This window comes from Dermacentor variabilis, chromosome 9 (assembly GCF_050947875.1).
Source record: "Dermacentor variabilis isolate Ectoservices chromosome 9, ASM5094787v1, whole genome shotgun sequence".
Taxonomy (NCBI): Eukaryota; Metazoa; Arthropoda; class Arachnida; order Ixodida; family Ixodidae; genus Dermacentor; species Dermacentor variabilis.
The window spans coordinates 51,004,255-51,030,572 of record NC_134576.1 but is presented as its reverse complement, the minus strand read 5'-3'; the positions used below and the strand labels follow the sequence as shown (position 1 = coordinate 51,030,572).

The following is a 26,318-nucleotide window of genomic DNA, read 5'->3' as shown; positions in this document are numbered from 1 at the left end:
TTTCCGGAGTCCTCCACTACGGCGTGCCTCATAATCAGAAAAGTGGTTTTGGCACGTAAAATCCCAAATATTATTATTATTATTAATAAAGGCTGTGAAAGTGTGCCTGTGTGCGGGTTCTAATGTGGGCAGCAGGCAGGACGATTGCTAATTTTGAAAAATCATTTCCGTTCAGTATCTCGTGCGATGTGCAGTGTTGGGCACCAGGTCATATATGTGTTCTTTAATTTCTCTAAAGGTTTTGCGTTATTGGCAAAGTACAGCGCGCTTCCAAAAATAATTCGACTGAATAAATGAAGAAATAAAAACTATATATATATATATATATATATAGTTAGGTGGCACTGTGTGAGGAGAAAGTGTAATTGGTATTCATGAGGTAATCAGTAGATTTGCAGATATTGAGGAGTAGCCGTGCAGACGCGAAGGTAACGGACATACTCTATGCCGTCTATGAACTATCAGATGGCTACCCGGTCTCGTTGCTACTGGCATAAAACAAGACATTACGTTTACTATCGGACGTGGTTTTACACAATGACATCCAACATTCCTCGTAAATTACAAGGCACCTTCAAAAGCGCTCGCACCGTTGGAGACGTATGATCGCTTATTTTGCTAATCGAATGGCAGGGGAAAGACATCGCAATGAATGCAATGAATGCAATGAATGCGGTGAATGGTGGAATGAATGCGCAATCGGATGCATTTTTTTTAAACAACACGCTCCTTGAAGAATTACAGCGCTCATTCTTCGTCTCTTGTCAGCACCCAGTTGGCATGTTGACCGGTTGGCGCAAGATGATATGCCTCATAAATGCAGCCTTCAATCACAGCATTGTTGCCTTGCCCTGCCTACCACAATCCATAGCTGACCACTGCCCTTAATCGCAGGCTTTGGAGAACATCAGCTGGAAAACAGTGAGTTAACCCAATGTGAATAAAAAAGTTCAAGCGCACGAAAGTGTTCACTTCATTTCTAGCGCAGTTGTCAGCATTATTGGTGCTTTGCTGATACTTGGACGCAGCGTAATTGTTTGTACTTACCGACTCGGGGTGTTCTGGGAGCGACAACCAGAGCGATGGCAAGGACAATGGTGCAAGTTGTCCATGCACCAAGCCGCACAATCCTTGGAAATAAAGACGGGGAAGGAACGTTCTACAACCGGCTTCCACTGTAAGGATTGGTCGGCTGACCCTTATATAAAAGCTAGCAATAGGCAGTGTCAACCTGAGCATATTGATTAATACATACTAACGTCAGATGCCTTTTCAGGGCGCAGCATAACGTATCCTTTGCAAGATGCCGGGATTGTTTTTTCAATAGTATAAGTATACAAAAGATAATTTTCATTGCAAGAAAATAATCTTTTGCATCGCAATAACAAGAGATCCCTGACCCGCATTATACACACATCACGCTACCTGCCATGTGGCAGCTAACAGTGTCCACAATATAGAGCAGTTTCTACACAGAACATAAAACGGTCTATAGCAGATAGCGCTATTTTAAACCACGTACAGGACGGAAGAATTGAACATTGATTCCACAAATTAAATACGCCATTCTACGAAGTACCATAATTTCCTAATTAAGGTTTTAACAGGACGAACTGCGTTCTATGGTGCGTATTGAAAATACTAATTGTAGTCGATGATTCCCCAACGTATACTGGTCGAAAAAAAATTCTGATGATGGCACCTGTTTATACGGGCCGTCCATTTTTTCTGGGTCCTACCTCCACTTTTTGTAAAGTGCCGTTTATTTCACTGAAGCGCCTAACTTACAGCAACGCCAATGTGGATTCGCCTTGCGAATTAAGCGGCAAGAACTTGTAAGTTAACTATTTCAACGGTAAAATAACGAGTTCAAGCTTAATTAGTGCAGTGTCAATATTTATTCCCTACTTCAGTTTAAACAGTATTACTGCTAGGTTGAACCACGGGGTGAACAGCACATTCCCTAACGCATTTGAATTCTTGTGCAAGTAACTTCCGCCCATGAGTAATCTAACGCAAGAACTAGAATTGTGCCATCTACCTAATAAATTCATTTCTACATCTACAATAAAAACAATCCTGTATATGCTGTGGAACACGTTACCAAGTTCCCCGGAAGCTAAAAGCACACGCGGTTCAATGTGTTAACCAGCATTACCAAATACATAGCCACGCAGATGCAATAAGAGCTTGCCGCTTTTTTGAATGCGAGTAATAACCCCTGTCACACAAGCACTCGAAAATCTTTTGAGCAAAAAGACTTGTCCCGAAAAATGAGGTTTGCTCGCAGACGCACGAGAAAGAGAGTGCGATCTCTTTTTCACAAGCCGTCTTTCCTGGAAGTGGAGTTCGTCGATCATTTTTATGCACGAAAAGGAGTAGTCTCGAAACCAGCGTGTGTATATATATATATATATATATATATATATATATATATATATATGTATATATATATCGAAGGCGTAATTGTCTGTCGCTTAGACTCATCATAACAAAAAACAATTTTATGTCTCGGAGAAGGAGCAGTGAACCCACTAACGCTTATTTTATTCTGCGCCTTCGTAAGCAGGTCGAACGGCTCCCGTAAGCAGGTCGACCCTCTCTCTAAACTACCACAACAAATCTTTAATTTAACATGTTTTAATTTGGGGTTCTGAAATTTTCTTGAAAACCGTGTAATAATATAGGTTTTCACTTTATATTTGAAAGTACATCAGTTTATTTTGGCCGATTTTGTTTCGAACGCTAGTAGCACGCTTTCCGTATAGCGCGCTCAGAAGGAAACACTAAAATGAGATCTTCGGTGCCATACGTCTGCTGAGCAACACCTATTCAATAAAGAGTCAACTTGTTAAAAGACCGCTTGCTTAAACGTAAAAGGGTTTCTGCCTGCTCGTGTGATAGAAGTAGAAAGCAAATAGCTCGCACACTTGGTTCTATAGAGTTTCATACAATAATTACTAGAGGGAACTCTTGGCACTGCAGTCCTTGTACCACCATGGGAATGATGGGAAGTACATGGATTTGTCTGTTCTTGGTGCTTGTGGATTCGGATGTTCTTCTGGCTTTGTATACTACGCCACATAAATCTTATATAAATTCAGCGCAATCAATACGGTTCGAAGAGCAGAAGACGCCACGAACACGCACAATTGCTACCAATTGCAACGACTGAGCTTCTCCAGGTGGTCAAATCGAAACGCGCCAAGCGTCCCAAGGCAGTGGCATGCCCGCGATAAATTCTTAAGGGCGTTTCGGTCGCTTGTCGCCACATGCGTCCGTGGCTGAATGGTATGAATATCATGCTTCCATTCTTTCGAGGTGCGAGGTATGAATGACTGACCAAATGCGAGGGAATGACACATTATTTAACTTTGCAAGAATGATCCCGACGCGGAAAAATGACTGAGGGTTTACGCATAGAGTTCGTGTGTTCGAATCCTGCCGTCGGACAATGTTTATTTATTACGCAGTACATTGTTGAAAATGATGAGTTTACAAGTCACAAAGCCGTTTGAAGCCAAAATGACGAAGTTTACGCAAATCCATGTACTACCCATAATGCACGTGCTAGTACAACTGTTCTCGTTGCAGCTCCCGTACACACTAGCACCAGAGTTCCCCGTAGTAATTATTGTGTAAAAATCTATGCTTGGTTCAATAGAAGCGAGTCCATACATCGGATTGTACTAAACTTTGATTACTTTCTAGCTAAGTACACAGAACTTCGACCAAACGCGTGTTATATGTAAGCAGTGCTGTTGTTCAGCAGTCGCTCAAATATACGAGACAAGGCTGAAGGTATGTCGATATGACACAAACTCCGGTGAAACACAGTTTGACGAAAAAGGCTACCTTAGAGAACATTGCACATTATAACGAATAGACGCATGCATTATTCGCAGCAGTAACAAAACGCTACGCATATGGGTTCGCTGATGCAGCTGAAAGCGGCTAGATCGGCTTAGAATAAAGGGCCAAGAGCTTGGTACGACCACCTCATGAGGGTAATAACTTTTAGCTGTCCAAAAAGAATTAGTCTAACCAATCACAGGTGAAACGATACAATTTGAGCAATTCTCAACCAAGGAAGCTCTATAGTACGTAAACGTTGGAATCGGTAAGCTGTCGCCTGGAAGTAATAAGCTGGCCGTGTTTACGGCATTTCACACCGGCCATCACGCGAGTCCCACAATATCGCTTTAGCAGAAACTGCCAAAATTGATCACCCGGTAAATGGTGGATACTTTGGTTTTGTGATTTAAGTGATTAGAGTCGCAAAGTTCGTGTACCTTTACGTGACGCAGGATCGAGAGAGCACGGCGGACGCTTATTTTGGATGTCCGTGACGGCGTGAGCAGACGGGAAAGGCACCAATTGCGATGTATTGGTGTTTCAGTCCGCGAACTGGCAGTTCGGGTTCGCCGTTTGGGAACGTTTGTTGCCGTGAGCAGTTCTTTGGTCACTAGTCGCAGTCGCTTGTGGACCCCATGTCAGTTGCTGGAGTAAATTCCACCTTAGTGTTGTACCCCCATATCGCGAGCTGCGTTGGTCCTGCCACTATCACTTCGTATGCAAAGGTCAGACGGTTACCGTGTCTTGCAGTGAGCCCTGGTAGTTCTTCGAAATCAATTTTGATGTGTCGACGCACAGTTGCGCACTCACATGGAGCTTTTAGCATTTCACGCGCAGAAAAATGAACCAATTAAACCGTGCACTTACAATGACTGTATCCATGGGATAATCTATGAGGATTAATGTTGTTACGTGTAGCTGATGCCCAATGCTATCTACAATTTATTTAAAGGGGAGCTAGCGGAGGCCAAAATGACGACGCTATATCAAGCGGGCACACACGTCGTCTTATTTCTCCTTATTGCAGCCATAATTTGGCGGCTGTTCCGTATCATCACCCCCGGCAGTAGAAGCACCCGCCCCGGTGCTTAATCTACACATCCGCGGTTAAAGGTGCGCGGTATCACTTTAGTCTCGCCACGTGAACGTTGTCACTTGCAGTTGACGATGACACTGAGAGGTCGGCGGGGACGATTTCATACGTGACATCGGTCACTTGTCGCACTACACGGTATGGGCCAGTGTAGCGCAACAGCAGCAGTTCGGAAAGGCCCACACGTCAAATGGGTGACCAGAGAAGCACCAGACAACCCGGAGAAAAGTGCACGTCGCGATGGTGGCAATCATAGAGGCGTCTCTGATGCTCCTTTGAGGTCTCGAGACGGGTGCGGGAGAGCTAGCGCACGTGGTATATGCGATCGCGTCGCGGGCGTATTCAGTGGCTGAACGTGCGGGCGAGGGCAGCAAAGTGTCCAAGAGCGACGCGGATTCTCAGTCATATAGGATATAGAATGGTGAATAGCCGGCGGTGTCGTGACGCGATGAATTATACGCGAACGTCACATATGGTAAGTGAAGGTCCTAGTCGTGGTGGTCGGCCCCAACGTACTTCGAAATCATGCCGGTGATAGTCCGGTTGAGGCGCTCCGTGAGGCTGTTGGTCTGTGGGTGGTAGGACGTGCTGAACTTGTGCTCTGTCAAGTGGGAGCGGAGAATGCCCTCGATGACTGCCGAGAGAAAGCTGGGTCTACGGTCAGTGAGTAATTGGCGCGGAGCGGCGTGCATTAAAATGAAGTTATAGAGAAGACATTCAGCAACGTCAGTAGCACAACTTGTCGGGAGGGCTCTGGTGATTGCGTACAGCGTAGCATAATCAGTAGCGACGGCGACCCATTTACTTATGGAGCCCGAGAAAGAAAATGGTCCAAGAAGGTCCAGACCAACAGGGAAAAAAAGTTTCGGGGGGAATGTCGATCGGCTGGAGACATCCAGCTGGAAGTGTGGAGGGCTTCTTCCAGCGCTGACAGGGCTAACAGGCGGCAACGTAGCGCCGCACGGAGCGGGCGAGACCCGGCCAAAAAACAGACGGCGTACAAGGTCGTATGTGCGCGAGAAGCCGAAGTGTCCAGCCAAGGGAGTGTCTTGAAGTTGATGGAAGACAGTCGAACGCAGGTGTGATGGAATGACGAGCAGAAAGGCTGTGTGGATCGAAATTGCGGCGGTATAATGTCCCCTCCTTGAGGAAAAACGTCCGGAGAGAGCCGCGGCTAGGCGTTCACTCCAGACGGTCGATGAGGGCTCGTAATGAAGGATCGCCGCATTGCTCCATGCCGATTTGAAGCAACTGGGACACAAAACGCTAGCGATGGCGTCCGCATCAGGTTCGTCGACCGGATAGCGGGACAAACAATCGACATCCTGGCGCAAGCGTCCCGTCTTATATACCACGGGGAAGGTATATTCTTGCAGGCGTAACGCCCAGCGAGCGAGTCGTCCCGTGGGGTCCTTGGGGGAGGATAGCCTGCTGAGAGCGTGGTGATCAGTGATGACACAGAATGGGCGTCCGTACAAGTATGGACGAAACTTCGCAACAGCCCACAAATAAGCGAGGCACTCGCGCTCCGTGATTGAACAATTGCGCTCGGTTGGTGAGAGAAGTCGGCTGGCATGACGCGATCATGTCCACGCTGACGTACAAACACTGCTCCTATGCCATGACCACTGGCATCAGTTCGAACTTCCGTTGAGGCAGACGTGTCAAAGTGGGCCGGAATCGGACGTGTGGTAAGGAGAGTAGTGAGCTGCGAAAAAGATGCGTCATGTACGGGGCCCCAAGAAAATGGGGCGTCTTTCTTCAAGAGGTCGGTAAGGGACGTGCAATGGTCGCAAAATTCTTCACAAAGCGTCGGAAATAAGAGCACAGCCCCACGAAACTACGAACGTCCTTAGTAGACTTCGGAGAAGGAAAAGTACGTAACGGCGCAAATTTTGTCCGGATGAGATCCCACGGCTCTGGCATCCACGAGGTGTCCAAGGACGGTGATTTGGCGGCGAGCGAAGTGACATTTTGATGAGTTCAACTGGAGCCCGACGCGGAGCAACACGTTAAGAATCGCTGTAAGACGGTCTAGATGCGTGTAGAATGTGGACGAATAAACGATGACATCGTCCAAATAGCATAAACAGGTGCACCACTTGAACCCCTGAAGCAAGGAGTCCATGATTCGTTCGAAGGTGGCGGGCGCGTTACAGAGACCGGAAGGCATTATCTAGAACTGATAAAGATCGTGAGGGGTAACAAATGAAGTCTTCTCTCGGTTCATGTCGTCAACGGATATCTGCCAGTAGCCGGACCACAAATCGATAGAAATATAGGTGGCACCGTACAGGCAGTCTAGAGCGTCATCAATACGTCATTTTTTGTGATTTTGTTCAGGTGGCGATAATATACACAAAAGCGCCACGTTCCATCCGTCTTTTTGACAATCATGACAGGAGAATACGAGGGACTACAGGAAGGCTCGATAATGTCCTTTTCAAGCATCTTTTTTACTTCATGTTGGATAACAGCTAGTACAGACGCAGAAACACGATATGGACATCGGTGAATAGGGTTCACATCGCCAGTGTTTATGCGATGTGTCACGACGGACGTTTGACCTAAGGGTCGATTGTCAAAGTCAAAAATTGCGCGATAGCCTTCAAGAACGCGGTAAAGGGCTTCAGCTTGAGCAGTTATAAGGTCACAGGAAACCATCTTCTCAATGTTGACGTTAGTACCGTGCGATAACGTCACGGTATGTGGTGAGCTGTAAAGATCTTCCTCTGTGAATAGCTTGACCTCATCATCCGCAAAGCGCTAATTATAACCGTGAGATCCACTGAGGCAGAACTTGCGCGGTTAGCGCGAAATTGACAAGGGGAAGGCAGGTGCGGTTGCCAGTAATTTTCAGCACAGTGTGCGGCAAGGTAACACCATGTGTAAGTAAAACGGCCGGAATTGGCGCGACCACGTAATTGCCGTCAGGTACAGCTGGTGAAGACAAGTCACATGTGTCACAGGGTGAGGCGGTAGGCGAATAGAATCCATGCAGCTCAAATGGTTTAGAGGCGGGTCCCCAGGGTCGGCAAGAAGAGGCAGCCAAGGTGAAGTGAGCCGGCCGAACAGTCATGAGGGCAGAATGATTGGCAAGAAAATCCAGACTAAGAATGAGTTCGTGAGGGCAATGCTCGATGACGGTGAAGAGAACGACGGTGTGTCTCTCAGCAATGGTGAGTCGGGCAGCGCACATGCCAACAATAGCGACAGTCCCTCCGTCAGTGACTTGTACAACTTGGTTTAGGGGAGGCGTCAGTACTTTCTTCAGCCGACGGTGAAGAGCAGCACTCATAACGGTCACATGCGCCTCGGTGTCAAAGCGCACACAGGAACATTCTCGACGAGAACGTCCAAAAGATTATTGTTCGTGGGTTAGGTGAAGCGAGGATTTCGTGCCAATGTCGTCATTGTAGCTTCAACTCCAGAAGCTGCACTGTCTAGTTTTCCGCTTAGGGGTGCGGCGAGTAGGTCGGAGAAAGAGCACGGCGTGACGGGGGCGAACGAGATTGACGGCGGGAGGGAGAAAGCGAGTGGGAGTAGCGGGGTGGTGTCAAACGTGTCGCAGGGTCAGATGATGGGGCGGCAATAGAAGAAGCGAAGGAAATGAACGCAGTGGAGGGACGAGGGTGGTAACCAGGAGAATAGCGCATCGGAGAAGTCCAGGGGCTGTGGCAGTGGCGAACTACGTGTCCAAGGCGTCTGCAGTTAAAACAGATCGGCTTGTCCACGGTTCGCCATTCGGATGGGTTGCGCTGTTCATAAGAAGAGTAAGAAGAGCGGGGTGGGACGTGCGTGGAGAAAGAGGTTCCTAGCGTAGGGAACGGATGGATTGCAGGCCGACATTGGACAACTCTTAGTGGACGATGGTCTGGATCAAGGAGATTGTCACCGGAGAATGATCAGGTGACGGGAATGAAGGGGCCGCTGGTTGTGCTGCTTCGACCTCACGACGAATGATGCGGCTGAAGTTGTCACATCGTGACGGCTGGTGGAAGAGGCTGTCACATGATGACGTAGCAACTATGTTGGAAAGTCGCGTGATGTGCTCGGATACCCGGCGGCTTTTAGCATGCTCGAGACAGCGGCACTCCTTGAGGATTGTAGCGATGCTGGTGACGTTCGTAAACGCCAGTAAATTGAAGGCGTCGTCAGCACTTCCTTTAAGGACGTAATTAACCTTATCGTCCTCAGACATATTCGTGTTAGCCTTGGCACAAAGGGCCAAGACGTCGAGAATGTACGACACGTAGGACTCGGTCGACCTCTGTAAACGTGTGGCAAGGGCTTTCTTGGTATTGACTTGGCGACCGAATGAATTGCCAGAAAGGTCGCGGTGCTTCTCTTTATAGACATCCCAGCTCGAGATCTCCTCTTCGTGAGTCTGGAACCATGCCAGTGGAGCTCAGTCGAAGTAGAAAAGAACGTTGGCAAGCATAATAGTCGAATGCCAACTGTGACTGGTGCTGACACGTTTGTATAACCGGAGCCAGTTGTCAACATCAGGAACGCCGACTCCGGTGAAACCACGAGGATTCCGAGGGGGGGGGGGGACGGTGACGTAAGTCGGGGCTCCAGGCGGAGATGCTTGCGTAGATGAAGTGCCGCCAGCAGGATCTGAAGTTGCACTGTCGCCGCTGCTACCGCTGTGAAGCTCCATGACGGGTACGGGGAACGTCCACCTCCACCAAATTATGTTACGTGTAGCTGATACCCAATGCTATTTACAGTTTATTTACAGGGGACCTAAGGGAGGCCAAAATGGCAACGCTATATCGAGCGGGTACACACGTCTTCTTTCTCCTCAGTGCAGCCACACGGTGGCGCCTGTTCCGTATCAATATATTTACGATTGGAAGTCACTGACGATGGAACACGTCTCCTAACCACAACTGTAAAATATTTTCTAACGCCTAGTCTAAGTTGTCTCGGGAACCCTCTATGACGAATGCAGATTTCTAACGCCCCAAAAAAACGCAAGGCCTTTGGACTTCGCTGTGGTGGGGCAAACGCTGCTCCTCCATATTGACACCAAAATATACATTAGCTTATGTCTGTATCGAGCACACTTCTGTCACCTAGCTTGAAATCTTGCAGTATTCAAAAGCTATGTACCAAGGGATGTTGCATGCGCCAAAGCTTAGGCAACTGTCTTAGAGCTCAGCTCGCCACTTTATACCCCAAACTTCCTTTCGTGTCTCAATCTGGTACTTGTGTTAGTCCCTTTGTCACTGTGTTTGCTTCTCTTTCCACTCCGCACACGTGCCCCCTCTGGCGTCAGATATGAATGGTTGGCCTAGACCTCGGTTTGCGCGCCGTGCCTTACTCTGGTCTGTTCCAATGTTCTTGGGCAAATTTTTCTGCAAGGTACTCACAAACCCACTCCACGATGCCTATTTTGAAGGAAATGTATTTCATTGCAAGTTAACCCTAACCCTTTCCTCCTTTATTTGGTATTCTGCTACTAGCAGATTTCGTGGGCCGATGCCGGAAATAGTCCAACAAATGTGCTCATCCACATGTAGTGCATTCTAGCAAAGTGGCCCGTTTCGATTGATATGTGCAGACAAAAATTCAAGTAGTCTGAAGCTCCTCCTCCTCTACTTTCGCGAGTGGTGCCACGATAGAGTACCGAAAGCAGCGACTCCATCCCGTTCTGATCCACAACCTTCCTGGGAAGGTTGTGGATGAGAATCAGGAAATGGGCGTCCGAGCTTCTTCCAGAAAAGCATCATATAGTCACCATCAACGATGTGTTGGAGACTAGATGTCATGTCGCGCGGCAACTAATCAGTGCCTCGACCTGCAGTTCGGCAAGTTGTTAACGTTCTTCGTGAACCATTTGCGCAAATACTGCCAGCTGACAAAGAAGCCGACTTCGTCGTAATGTCGCAGTCGCAGTTTAACTCAAAAGCTCTTGAAGCAGTCGCATCGGTACTAAAGAGAGTACAGAGACGTCTCCCTTCCGAAGCTTAAAGATAAAGCAATGAAGTTCTGCAGCGTGTTAGGCCTTTTTTGCTTGGCGAAAAATGTATAGCGAAAAACAAGAGCCCTGGCCTGAGGGCAATGTTCAGTGCTAAAATGCACAACTTGCAGTGCCCTCTTCGGGTCACTATTTCAGAAAATGGGACATGGCAGAAAATGCGTTGAAAGGTTTTTGCCAGACAACTTAGAACTCCCCTTAATCGACGACCCGTACTTGATGAAAGAAACTGTTGCGTAGGCCTTTTAAACAGCACTAGTGCAGGAGCCTGAAAGTATGGCCAGTATTGGCCAGTAGACGTTAAATACCTTTATTATTCTCTGCCGCAAGCTCAGATGCTACAGATGCGCAGGAATGCAGTATAGCTTGGGGACAGTAGTATTCCAAACACAGAACAGGTTTGACGTAGGTAGGTATTTCGAGCTGCTCATGTTTTACCTAAATTCAAAGCACATTAAGGGGGATGAAAAGTGTATCGTAAATTCATAAACAATATGTTCCTGGTCCTGCATGGCACCGGTCCTAAGTGACTTGCTTCTAGGTAAGTTTGACAAGTGCTTAATGAGCAACTTCGAAGCTTAAAGTGCTTCAGGTAGTTATAGATACGGTGACGATTTTGTATTCATCGATGACAATGCCCTCGGCAACGTTGACCAGAAAACAGAGATTTTAAAGATCCCCCGGAATTGACTCGCCCCTGTAATTTTCACCCATAAATTACCGGTTGAAACAACTTTGCATTTTCCCTGCAGGGGAGTCTGCGTAAGCAAGCGTTTAATGTGCTGCGACACCACGCTCTCCATCACATCAGGGTTGGACCCTCCCACTTGTAGCCGTGCGTGGCTTAGCTATGTCTGAGCAAAAGCGGATCTTGGAGGTAGAGCGGTTGCCAGGTGTTAGTTCCTATAAGGGCCCCTGGCGTACGCAACACACCTCTTTAGTCTCGGCGTCACAGACGGCACCTCCAGGCTGACCCACCTGGAGGAAATCAGCAGTTGCCTTTTCCTCTCCTCCTCTTCAATCTGCGTCTTTCTCTCCCACTTTCAATCTTCAGTGTCTCCTCTTCACTTCGTTTCCGAATTTCAAGGCGGTAAGGGTTAACCTTGTGTGGCATAACCACCCTTGACTGTAGGTGTTGGGTTAAAGCGGAGTTGTAGAACTGGCGCAACAGAACAGTGTCCTGTTGGGCCCGCTTGTTGGGCTTCTTGGTAGGCCGCGTGCACCTCTGCTGAATACCGGCATATATGTAAGGCAGAACATTTTCCACGACTTCCTGACCATCCTCAGAAGAGGGCTCAACGATGAAGCTCTGCAGTTCCTTGGCAAACAAAATAGAAAACTTTCCCAGATATCATGTACTCCACAGTGACTAGACAAAAAACAGCGAAAATGGTTTCACCTTTCCTGGTAACAAAATCTCAAATTCTCTAGGGCCAGGGTACAAAACCACAAAAACGGCCATTGGTGACCTTCTGCTGGAACTATGTGACAAGAAGCAGTACGAAGAGCTTTCTAACCTATGTAAATTAGTGGCGTCCCGGTTACCGCAGCCAAATACCGCGCAATGAACACTGTTCGACTTTTATGAACTGACCGAGACAGAGCTTCTGGAAGGATAGAGAGACGAGAACGTGATTACTGTCCAACGAGTACAGTTCAGGAAAGAGAACAAAGAAATTTCAAGAATATTTGATGATCTTGGCTTGTAGCGCTAAGTGAACACGGACACAAAAAGGAGCAGAGAGGACGAGCGCTCGTCCTGTCTGCTCCTTTCTGCGTCCGTGTTCATTTCGCGCTACAAGCCAAGATCATGTTACCGTACCAACTCGCCCAACTGTCTATCCTTTCGCAAAACGTCTCATGCTAACATTCGACCCAAGTGTTCTGCCCAAGACCGTCGACGCAGGATACATAAAGATTTGCGCCAGGCCGCACATCCCGAACCCTCGATGATGCTTCAAATGTCAAAGACATGGCCATGGTTGACAAAGATGCCTAGGCCGCCAAACCATTACGACGTGTGGTGACCATGATCCCCCCCTCGGGCAACTGCGACAGCACACCACATTGCGCGAATTGCGACAATGACTACGCAGCTTACACCCCATCTTGTACCACACGGAAAAGAGAAAAAGGAATTATAACTAAAAAAAGAAAACATCTGCTTCAAGGAAGCGCGAAAACTCTTCTCACTTCCTCATGCCACAGGGTGTGCTGATGTGGCGCGTAAGGGGGCAGCGCCGCCGCAGCTGACTCCGGCTTCAGATGAGTACACCAAGTGTAGTCGCGGTTGGGCCACCAGCCTCATCGGCTGGTGCTGCCACCGCTAACCCGCCATCCAAGATGGGTCCGTCAACCTATGAGTTGAGAAAAAATGGGGAATGCGGGAGCTGGAAATTCAAGACGATGAGCAAAACGTGAACAAGGTGATAAACTTCACCTTGCATTCACCTTGTTCACGTTTCGCTCAACCTATGGGTTGGGAGCCCCAAAGGTCTCGTTTGCCGAACTGAGTTCTTCAAGACGAATGCACCGCTCGCGACAGCGCGTGTCAAACGCACCACGAGAGGCGATGGACGTGACTTCCAGAAAACAGGAGCCACCAGCTCAAAAGGAACGTCGAGAATCTCTCAACCGCTCCAAAAAAGACAAATAATGTATCACAAGGTCCGAAAAGTGCTCTGCATATAACTTGACTTTCCTATATGTGACCCAGCACACATCTCTACAGCATTAAGGACGCACAAATACGTCAGTGGAAGGTCTCCGGTGAGCGTCTGACCATTGCTCAACTGCAATTCAAGCACATGCTCCAGCTGGGTATTCGCTCTTTGTCCAGCAGTTGGGCCTCTCAACTCCATCTGGTGTCCAAGAAAGAACAAGGTGACTGGCGTCTGTGCGGCCACTACCGGGCGCTCAAGGCTATCACGGTCCACCATAGCTATCCTCTTCCAGATATTCAAGATTTCACAGGCCACTTGGAAGGATGTATATCGAGGCCTATCACCTCCTCGATGAGCCTGCTGATATTCCGAAGACACCATTACTACACCCTTCGGCCTGTTTGAGCACGTGAGCATGCCCTTCTGGCCAAGCAACGTAGCTCAAGTGCGCCAAAGATTGATTGCTGAGGTAACGCGCGTACTCCTGGCGGTATTTGCCTACATGAACGACATCCTCGTCGTGAGTCCCAATCAACAATATCATGAGCGTCACTCAAGGAACTCTTAACACCTTTAACAATTTGGCCTGGTTGTGAACCACCAGAAATTTTGGGTCTTCCGAGCTCGAGTTACTCGGCCACAATATCTCGTCGAAGGGAATCCGTCTGTCGCACTCCCATGTCCAGGCTGTGCCAAGACTTCCCAGTACTACCGTACTCCAGCTGCGTGAGCTCCTTGGCCTAGTGATTTTCTCCCGGCGCTTCATTCCGCACTGCGCTGAGGTTTTCCATCCATTGACTGACCTTCGCACAACCAAGGCCCTCTCATCCTCAATTTCCTGGTCTCCCGAAGCTCAAGCGCCTTTCACGGCTACTAAACAAGCAGTCGCCAATCCAGTGCTTGTCATCTATCCGAGTACCAACGTGCCCACGCGAACCATGGTGGATGATTCCATTGCGGCCATTCGCGCTCTTCTCTAGCAGCAAATCCACCCCAAGTGGCGTCCACTAGCTGGGCTTCTCTCGGAAGTTCCAACCTGCCGAAACTCGCCACAGCGTTTTTGCCAGCGAGCTTCTCGCTATATAACCCACCACTCTGCACTTCCAGCACTTCTTGGAGGGCCAGCGCTTTTATGTTCTAATGGATCGCAAGGCTCTGGTTTAGGTCTTCCGTACAGACGCTTCCATATACGTCACACGTGAACTTCGTCAACTGGACCATATTTCGCAGTTCACTACAGACATCCGGCACATCAAAAGGCACCCAAAACAAGGCAGCTGATGCACTCACCCTGATCACCTCCCTCGGCTCATCTCCAATTGTGGGCAGGGAACGTCCACCTCGGACGCAGATGGAAGACCTTGAGCTGCAAGAGCTGCGTACTCAGTTCCCTCCTACGAGTCGTTTCTCACCCGCCTGTACCTGGCTCACTCTGGTGTGACATGTCAGCGGCTGCATTCAGTCTCTTCATTCCGCTTGCCTTCCGTCGTGCGGTGCTCCAATCCCTTGACATCTGTCATCCACGCATACGAGCCACGCAACGCCTCGTTACAGTGCTACGAATGGCCAGCCATCCACCGATGTTCGCGAGTGGGTGCGACCTGCCTCACGTGCCGGACCGCTAAGGTGACCTACCCTCTTCAGACCCCACGCCCTTTACGGCGACATTGGTTCTCAGGTTCTGACTTAAGACTGACCTTTTATAGAACAGAGAACTGGTGTCTCTGTCGGAGGACAAGCATTGTAGCGCCATCTGTGAAGAGCGGGGAGAGTTTGCTTCGTCGAGAAGACAACATGGCTGCAATCTGCACGAGCACGTTTTACTCACGACGGCGACTTAAGAACATTTTGATCATTGATAACACACCTTATGGAAGCTTTATGCTATGTTTTTAGAATTGTTATGGTTGAGAGAACATTTTAAGGGGTGTTCCTTGCGAAAATACATTGTTTTCTGTCCCGCGCTTCGCACTTAATGAAATGTCCCTGTAGAGGGACGCTAGGTCTCAGTGTTGACAGTTCTTGATTGGTTTCGTGTACTAAGATCTTTTCAGTACACGTCCGGAAGCTAAAATATAAGTCAGTATTCTTGTTTATCAAAAATTACAATGACAAAATGGGAGAAGTCGACCTAGCTGACAGAATGCTAGCTCTGTACGCGCAGAGAAGCCGAACGAATCGGTGGACGCTTCGTACCATTTTGCACATGTCAGACCTTGCTTGCGTCAACGGGTGGCTTCAGTACAGAGCGGACAAAAACGCCATGGGGCTGCCGAGGAAGAATATCTTGGACTACCTTGATTTCAAGATGTATGTTGCGGAGGCGTTGATTTGTGGAAACATGGAACAACTACATTCGGATGATGACGAAATGGACATCCAACCCAGAACGCGACCAAATGATCTTCACTCGCAAACATTCCGATAACAAGGGGCTCTTCACCTACCACTCAAAGATGATCTCGCAGGCGGACAAAGATGCCGCAACGCAGGTTGGTGGATGAAAATACGCCACCGATGCGCCCAGTACAACGTCTACCTCTGCATTGAAGTTGGGAGAAATTGCTTCTACAATTTTCACGCCTGACTTCACAGTTGCATTTTACTGCTCATTTCTAAACATCAATAAAGTTTTGCAGTTTCTTCCTCCTCTGAGGGGTGTCCCAATGCGCAGCCAATATATATATAATAGAGACCCAGATGTCCCTGTAGGGGGACATGCATTATCACACAGCTCGAGATCGCTATGACTGAAATTGCTGTTAATTTGTGTTCTGGGGCTTACAACTGGAAACATCATATATGAAATTAACACTTTCTAACCGAACTTTCTTCTCGGGTCTGAGGAGGCTACGACAAGAAGAATACTCCCATGCAGTCTTTCTTGCCACCTGGCTGTCGCTTTGACCGCGTCCATATTGATTTGCTGAGACCACTTCCGCCCTCTCACGACTGCCGGCATATTCTAACAATGATTGACCGCTTCACCCGTTGGCCTGCAGCCGTGCCCCTTCCGCACATCACTGCAGAAACAGTCGCCAAAGTCTTCGTTTCAGCATGGGTTTTCCCATGCTCTCTTCACTTCCCTGAACTGCCTGCTTGGAGCTAAACGCTTCCGTACCACTGCGTATCATCACTGTACCAACGGTATGGTTGAGCAGCTGCACCGCCAGCTCTAGGCTGCCCTCACTGCACGCATATATCGAAAGCACTGGGTCGACTACCTTCCTGCGGTGCTTCTGGGCCTACACGCTACCCGCGTCGCGACATTGGCTGTTATCCGGGCGAACTCGTCTATAGTGCACCTCTGCGACTTCCTGGAGACTTTTGTTCCTTACGGACCCCTCGCCCCAGCCGCTTCAATGACTTCAATGCCTACATGACTGCATTCAGTAACTGCGCCCCGTTCCGCCTCGATCATCGGACCACAGCATGTTTGTGCATCCGGACCTAGCGCCATTGACCCACGTTTTGCTCAAACGAGACGCTATAAAGGCACCTTTTACACCCTACTACGGTGGGCCGTACCCTGTCCTCCACAAGACGCCACCATCATATTGAATGGTCGCGAAGAGGTAGTCTATGGTACGGGATAGATTGTCCACCCATCTAGAGACCCAACACATCTTTGCAGACACCACGTACGGCTTCCGCCCACACAGGTCCGCGCAGGATGTCTTACTACAACTTCATACGGAGATTCTCGAGCCAGTCGAACACCCTAGTGACGGTAAGGTCGTCCTTGCGCTAGACCTAAAGGGTGCCTTCGATAACGTCACGCACGAAATCATCCTAACCCACTTATCCCAGGTATTCTATGCGGACGCTGCCGGCCCTCACCACGGGGGTTGGTTTACGGCGGCAGTCGTCCATCAAAACACACCCGTTAATGGTCTCACTTTCCGGGCCCCCAATATTACTTACGCGGAGGAGGTGGCCATCGCACTTGCTGCCGCAGATCCAGCGTCTCGGGTCATCATCACTGATTCGAGGGGTGCTTGCCGCAATATAGAACAAGGCCAAATTCCATATCGGGCCTTCCAAATCCTTAAGAAATGTGAGAACCAGGGATTCCAACCCCGGCGCTCCATTATTTGGGCCCCAGCTCATCAGGGAATAGAGGGGAACGAAGTAGCCGACGCTACAGCCCGCGCGCTTCATTTCCGGGCGTCGCCTCTATCACCCGTCGACGAGGTCCCTGAATTCAAACCGGCAATCACCTTTAAAGAAATCGTACAGCTGTATCAGCTTAATCACGGCCGATACTTCCCCCCTTGCAAAGGCCTCAATAAGACGGAGGAGCGCTGGCTTCTCCGTCTCTACACAAATACCGTACTGTGCCCGGCGGTGCTGAAACACTTCAACCCGGCATTTTCGGGCGAGTGCCCGCACTGTGGGGAGGTGTTTGCGGACACATACCACATGGTGTGGGCATGCCCCTCTAACCCTGCTTTCCCCCCAAACCCCCACCCTACCCGAGAGGACTGGGAGGCCACCCTGCTCGGCTGCTCAACCCTCCAGGAACAACGTGCCCTGGTGGCCCGAGCCAAAGCCGCTGCAGAAGCCACGGGGGTCCCGGACTAGGGACCGCCCCCTAGACTTTGTAAGGGCTGGGCCCTTAGAGATCAGCTCGCGGCTCTCTTGTAAATAGAAATAAAGTTTGTAACCAACCAACCACCGACGCCGCTACGCGCGGACGCTAAAGATCAGCGCTCAGTTGGGCGGCGCGTGGTCGCGGCGCAAGCACGGCACGTGCTAGTCCGTTCTAAGCCTGCTACGCTGGGCCTCTGGTCCTGGCGCTCCGGCGCAACCTCTCTGTTCGTGACAGGCATTTAGTTATTATGCGAAGCATATTACTAGAGCTCAACCCAGCTCCTCAGGCGTGGCGGTGTCGCCTTCAAGGCTGACCACGTGACACCGTGACGTCACGATAGAGGAGAAACAGGGCTCCAACTCGCGCCGTCGCTCGCGGCGTCGCGGCGGTATATAAGCAGCTGCGCTTGTTTCTAGGTGGCTTTGGCTCAACTCTTGCAAGATGGGCTGGGTGGGAATCGAACCAGGGTCTCCGGAGTGTGAGACGGAGACGCTACCACTGAGCCACGAGTACGATGCTTCAAAGCGGTACAAAAGCGCCTCTAGTGAATGCGGTGTTGCCTTAGAAACGAGCTGTTTCTAAGGCTCAGGCGTGCGTCGCTTGCTCAGGCGCACATTTCGTTGCCGCGCCGAACGCTGCGTTGCTCGACGCTCACCGCGTCCAATGCGGGGCGCGTAGTCGCTGCGCCGTAGCCCATTGTCTTACACCCCTTGGCGGGTCGACGGGAACGCTGTCGAGTTCCACTATTGAAGGCGAAGCAGAGTAACGCATGAGTTGTTTCTTCGTCTAGCCGAACCAAATATAGCCAAGCAACAGCAGTTCACCAGGCTAAACAGTGGTTCAACAACTAAAATAAAGGCTAGTATGCTTCGCATCCTGGGCTTAACCTTAGCTAAGCCACAGCCATTTTTTATTTGTACTGCAGCTCAATAAGCGCTATAGCAAGAGTGGGCTAACAGAGGAAAATTATACAGTGAATAGTACGATACAACGATGAGCGTAATGTGCTAAGACCATTCATTCTGGATAGCAGATGCAAAACTTCGGGGCGAGTATAAGCGAATACACCCAGGTAAAGAATTGCACTCTTCTATGGAACGAGGAAAAAAATCTGAGTTTAAACAACCGTTCGAGCAAAGTAGGGCATCAAGTTCAAGTTTGTGATGTCTCATCGATGACTCTGGCTCGAGGTCAGTATAGTTTTTTGAAACTCTAAGGAAGAATTGATGCTGTGCAAGAAATCCAACGAAGCTATGCGGCGACGTGAATAGAGCGAAGTTAAATTTTCCTTCACCATCGTGTGCGATGTGCATGGCTGTGGACCGGGTCATATACGTGTTCTTGTTCCACGTCGCTGAACGTTCTACATTTATGTGAAAAATGTGGCACATTAAGAAATAGTTCAGCTATGTATATTATATAAAATAAGGTTCCACTGAACGAGGTATCCATGTGCTTAGTATTCACAAAGGAATGCTCCGTAGGTTTGCAAATATCGAGTACTTTACGTACAGACGCGATGGGAACCGACCTATCTTGTGCCGTCTTTTCGACTGTCAGACGTCTACCATGTCTCTTAATGTTTCTAAATTAGCATCGCTGCTACTGGCATAAAACAAGGCATACCACGTTTAATATGAAACATGTATTTTTCACAATGTCATCGAAGGTACCTTGCAAATTAAAAGGCACGTTAAAGAGCGTTTGGTTTGTTGATATATGAACACTTATTTTGCAACTTGAACAGTACGCGAAAGACATTGCAACTAAGTCACCAATCGCATGCCTTCTCTTAGAACAAGCTCGTTGGAGTTGCTTTTGTGTGAACGACTGATTACAAACGCTAATTCTTCATGTCTGCACTGTGCTGGTATGTTGGCCAATTGACGCAAGAAGACGATATGCAACTTTCGTTCGACCTTGAATCCTGAGTTGTGCGTGCAATGCCTGGCACATTTCTGAGCTGAAAACAGCCTCTAATTGTGGGTTTCCAACAATACTAGCTGCAAAACAGTGAGGCAACAGGAATTGAGTGGAAATGAATGAAACTCGAGAAGCGCAGGACATTTACCGCAATATTTCTAGCGCTGTTGGCATTATTAGTATGTGGTTGGTATCTCAGAGGTCCGACCCCAAAAAAATAAAATAAACCTTCCTCTACGTTGGTATCTACGTTGGTATCTACGTTGGTATCTACGTTGGTATACGTTGGCATCTACGGAGGTCCGACCCAAAAAGAAAGAAACCTTCCTCTACAAGCCCCAAGTACACAGTGACAGACTGGAAAGGCTCTCATGCAAATCAGACGTTGCGTTTTGTGTGTACTTACTGGCACATGGTGTAAAGACGGCGACAAGCAGCTCTTTGGCGATGACCAAGGTGCAGGCGGTCATTGCACCAAACCGCACATTCCTTGAAAATAAAGATGGAGAAGGAATGTTCTACAACTTGATCCTAGTCTAAGTTCAGCTTGATGCCAGTCTATAAATTGAGTGAGGGATGACATTGAGTGATGCCACTCTATGGAGCTGACTCTTAGGAAAAGCTAGTATAAGTCATTGTCAGCCCGAGCGTACTGCCCAATACGTCACAACTTCAGATACCTTTTTAATATACAGCTTAGCGCATTCTTTGCTACGTGAGGGAATTACTATTTCAGCAGTAACTGTATAAAATTATTTTTGGTTGCCAAAAAATGTTTTCGCATCGCATTCGCAAGTGCACTCTGCTCAACACTGAACACACGTAACGCTACGGGCCATATGGTAGCTCAGTGTTTATAACATAGAGCGTTTTTTTTTTCTTTAACGAATATATGAAAATCGCCTACGCAGATAGTGCAATTTGAAACCATGAATCGGACAGAACAGGTGAACACTACTTCCACAAGAAATTAAAATGCGCATTCTACGAATTATCGAAATTTCCTATCAAGGTTTTTACAAGTTACATTATTGTACGTAGTTTAATTACAAATTGTAGCCGTTAAGTACCCAAGGTATATAGTAATTGAAAAGAAATGCAGATGGCATCACCGGTTTAGAGAGATTCGCGCTATGAAGTTTGCATGGGTTCTACTTCTTTATGTAAAAAATGTTTTTAGAACCGGAACACAAGTTACGTGCAACGCTAACGCATGTTGCCGCATGAGAGAGAGAGAGAGAGAGTAAACACTTTATTGTAGGAAAGGCAGACGCATTAAGAACTCGCCAATGGTGTCATCTGCCAAACTGTTGAAGTGGGAGCGGCTTGAAAACTCAGCAGCTTCTAAAGTAATCAATTAAAACCCAGTTAGCGGAGTTTTTTTTTTAAAGTGGAGACATATTTGTTAGAAGAGTTATCTATTCCTTTACGCATTTTGATTTCTCGTGCGAGTAAATTCCGCCTGCCAGAGTAATGTCGCTCAAAGGAAAAAACTGCTATCTGTCTAATAAATTCATTTCTTGGAGTTACTTTAAAAAGTGGAGATATAGATTTGTCAGTGAAGTGTCAGCGAGCGCCAAAGCTTAGGCAACTGTCTTCGAGTCTTCGAATAAATTCATTTCTAAAACAAATATTAACAATCCGGTATACCTGTATGTAGTGGAACACCCATTACCGAGTTCTCCTCAAGCTAAACACAAACTGTTAACTGTGTTTTATTATCAAAATTTACACACACATGGAAATAATGGGAGCTGACCTTTTTTTCAGTAGAAGTATTGCAAATGATGTAATGCGAGTCTACACATCCGATTGTTGGCTCATTGGCGGGGAGCTATGCTGAACTTGGATTACATTCTAGCTAAGCCCCACATAGGTTCTAGACAAACCACGTTTTACGCAAGCAAAACTCTTCAGCACTCGCTGTAATGCACTAGACCGCAAGGACCTCACTGGGCATATGCGAGCCCCCTTCTTCAGAGGGTGTCAAACCAATTACACAGCAGTCCATTTTCAGAGATTAATCCACGAATTCAGACATGCATCTAAACTTGAAGCCCATGGTTGACTTGATTTAATCAATCATGGCGCCAGTGGTGAATGCACCAAAGGAAACGCAGTGAGCGTCTTGCGCGCGTTCGCACTAGGTCTGATTTATGTAAAGTCGAGCGTGGCCTTCAAGTTAAGATGCATTTCTCAATACGGGGGTAAGATTCTCGGACCATAACCCCACGTGCTGCAGGCTTACAAAGCGACGCGGGCACTGCTACAAGTCATGAAATTGAGGGGCCTCAGTGACCGATTGTAGGCGTTAAGTAATGGACAACCACTCATGTTCACACTGAGAGTACCTTCTGCCCTCCCTTTTCTTTCTTTTCATCTCTAAAACCCCTTCTCCAGTGTACGTTAGCTAACCGGACGAGCGTCTGGTTGACCTCCCTACCTTTCCTTCCTTCGTTCCCTCCTCCTCCTCCCCCTTCTCGCTGCCGCTGTCTCGCCACCTCCGCACCGAGCCAACTGCGCATGCGCTAGTCTTTACTCTCTAACTTTCGGCGAGTCACGCATAAACGCCAACGAGCTTGACGCGCTCATCAGATTATCGCCGATCGCCGAATGTGTTCGCCGCCGCTATCGTTGTGCTTTGAGTGTAGCCTGTTTTTCTGGGTGCAGGTTCGCCCAATAAAGAGCTTTACCGTTCACAGCTTTTCCGCGGTGTTCTTGACCGTCATTACCACGTGACGTCTGGTGGAGAAGCTTTGTATTCATGTACCAGACACCACCGACAAGCTGTGATCCAAGCCCATACCACGAAGACAGAAGACAACACCAGTCTCACCCCGGATCATAAAGCAAGCCGCCGGCTAGGACACCTGCCCCTGAAACAAGGCTTTCTACCTGAGACAACCAAGAAGATGACGCCAAGTGAACAACTCCACTGGCAGCCTCAGCGTCGCCCATCGTGCTGCACAAGCCCAGGGAGCCACTGACCGTCTGTGGATCATTTCAATACCCAGATAACTGGCTGTAAACATGCGAAGGGGTGCCTGCGTTAAACAACTGGAACTCTGGCGACAAGCGTCGACATGTGTACTTCGCCCTAGAAGGCGCTGTCAGGACGTGGTTCGAGAACCGGCAATCGACCCTTACTACACGGGGCCTGCTCCGCAACGGCTCACTGCAGACGTTCACGAGCGTCCTGCGCAGACATAGGAGCCCAAGCTATTGGAAACATGCATTCATCTGCCGAATGACAACATCCTGCTCCAACATGGTGTCCCAGAACCTGGTGTCCTCATCACCGACAATGAAACGGCCTTCACAGCAGAGCCCACCCAAGCCGTTCTGCAATACAGCTGGACAAGCCACAGGAGGACAACTGCCTACAGCCCGCAGACGAACGGTCTTACGGAGCTGTTGAACAATACCCTTGCCCACATGCTAACAATGTACTATATGTCGACGTCGAGCACCAGACGTGGGATTCCGCCCTGCCTTACGTAACGTTCGCTTATAACAGGGCAGTGCAAGAAACAATGCAGATCACGCCGTTCAGGTTCGTTTACGGCAGAAACCCGACGGCGAGTCTCGACGCCATGCTACTGCACGTCACCTACGAAGAGAATCCAGACGTCGCCGCCTATTTCCAGCAAGCCGAATAAGCCAGGCAGCTCGCCCACCGCTATCAGAGGCGACCCGCACGGCCTGAAGTCGTCCACGTGGTGCGCCTCAACCCTTTATATGTCCGCTGACGGACTTCGGATCATCGCTTCTTTGTTGCTTTGTTGTTTTTCTTTCTTTATTGTGTCTGATTTTGTTTTCACTTTCGTGTCTGTAGCATCGGGACGATGCTTCTTAAGAGGAGGGGGGCACTGACGCGTCTACTTTATCGTTCTTGGTTGAGAGCGTTTCACTAGCTAACAAATGTGAAACGTTATCGCTCATCGCAAGACGCGCTGCATGTGTCGGAAATTTCTTGAATGGTATCCGTAGTGCTAACAGTTATCTTTCGTCACTAAACTTTGTAATCTTATGGTATGCGCGACGCAAATTCTGTGGTACTTTCTGGAAGGCACGATGGCATCAGTGATTACGCTGGAATATTCGACCAGTTACGCATAACAGCCGACACCTTTGACACGTTGATTAGACTTTCGACTATCATTGACTGTATTCACCGCTACTATTGGGCAATGTAGTCTTATATCAAAATGCTGTTTTGTGGTAACTCAAGTATATGCAAATAAGTACAGTCGCGGACGGGTTCTTACACGACAAGGCGCGCGGAGTTTTCAGATAATGGTGGAATCAATAAAAGAATGAGAGAAAGAAATGTTTAGTTTTAAATTTGAGAGTCGGCGACGAAAGATAGGAGGGTTTCGTGCCGTGCTGACGGAATTTTCACATCGGCAGTACGAAGGGAAGACTGCCATGCTTTCGCCTTCATTACACCCCCGTGGGTTATGGTGCAATCCCCACTGGACGGCGCTATTGTGAAACGCGCTGGCCGCGGAAAGCGAAAGCTTCGTCTGCCTTTGGCTTCAACGTGTGCGCCATTCACCGCACCCTCGAAACGTTAACTTCTATCCGCTATACTATCTACGCACATGACATATATATCTGACCTTATTTTGATTCACCAGGATATATCCAAGACTGCCCACAGGACGCCCTTGCTAGCGCTTGAGCTGCCACTAAAAATTGGGCTTTGTTGCTCACCTGCAAAATCTGCTCTCTTCATTTTCAACCATTCTCGATGGCAACCCCCTCCCTTAGCACTACTGCTGCATCGTTAACCCCATTTAAGTAGTAAAATCCATAAAAATTCTAGGCCTCCACCCCCCAGCCGATCATGGAACCTCTTAGGCCGTCCGGCTCATTCTCCAGTAAGAAGAAATCTTACACTTAATGCGTCGCATCACTAATCCGATTAGGGGCCTACGTCCAAACGAACTTCATTTTCAGGAAGCGCTACTGTATCACTATCGCTACAAGCTACCTTATTTATCTCTTCTCCAATATGTCCTTATTCATCTTGACAAACTTGTACGCAGAGCAATTTAAAACTGCCAGCAAGGAGCGCTTAGCTCAGCTGGGCGTCCACAACACCACAGAAGAGATTATCTTGACTGACCATCGCAACTTCTACGAATTGCACTGTTACCTCGAAACATACACCCCCGTGGGCACACACAACACCGCTCGGCTCGAATCCGCTATGTGCAGCATTTCATCCACACTCATCCACGCCGTCATTTCTATTACAGGGACGCTAGCGTATCCTCACTCGGCTCGGCCATAGTGGCCCTTTTGAACAGCTATATGCTATCCGTCATAGAAAGGTTCTCTCGGTTACAGATCTCGAACTAGCTGGACTACATGCCATATTAGCCGCTTGTCGCTGTCTTTCCCCCGTCACCCTTCACCTGCCTATGATTTTCACAGAATCATGGCCTTCTGTGGTCTTACGTGGCGAACCTGCTGCCCTTCCGACACATTCTCCAAAGCAGCCTTGTTACACCTGTTGAAATCGTGCGGGTACCTGGCCACGCGGCACTGTCGGGGAATGAAAGGGCTAATGGGCTCGCCTGCGAATCTCTTCGCCAGGCTCCCGGCTTCCCCTGGCCAAGCCAACGTGATTACAGACCTCCTCCCAATTCGATCCAGCCCTATCCAGTTGCCCCCCCCCCCGCTTTTCCCCCTTTACAACTCGGTCTATCTCGCGCGCACGGCGTCGTTATCCGACAAACCCAGACGGAATCTCTTCTTTCTTCCATACTTAAAGGAAGTAGTCCCGACCAGACGGGCTTCCGTCACACTCTCGACTTAATTCTTTCTCCCACACGTGCCCATCTTTACGCATTCATGCAATAACCACCTCCGCGATTATTGCAGATGTGGCGCGCATCCCAACGGTTATCGAACACTACGGAGCTGCTACCCTCCTTCCCACCCTTCCCCCCACAACGTCCACCAACCTATCGCTTACATCTACGGCTGCTTCATTGACTCGCGCAACATTACTACTGGCTCAGTAGTACCAAGCAACCTTCGTCGTTGAAGCCATGAAATGCGTGCCCAACAGCACCTTAGACTTAGATGCCCTCTCCACAGCTGCTGCTCTTATCCTTTTCAATGAAATGTATCTCATCTGGCATCAAAGCGTCTCCGAAACTCGCACTTACATAACCTACAGCACTAATGCAT

General features: G+C 48.6%; 1 protein-coding gene across 1 annotated transcript in view; it reads right to left on the bottom strand.

Annotated features, from left to right (window-relative positions):
* LOC142592671 (uncharacterized) overlaps nt 1-26,318 on the bottom strand; it is a 473,797-nt gene that overhangs the window by 336,749 nt on the left and 110,730 nt on the right. Inside the window, exons 4-5 of the mRNA XM_075704237.1 lie at nt 20,521-20,603; nt 1,048-1,130 (exon numbers count right to left, since the gene is read on the bottom strand). Coding sequence (XP_075560352.1) covers nt 1,048-1,130; nt 20,521-20,603 — 166 coding nt within the window. The remainder of the gene's footprint in view (nt 1-1,047; nt 1,131-20,520; nt 20,604-26,318) is intronic.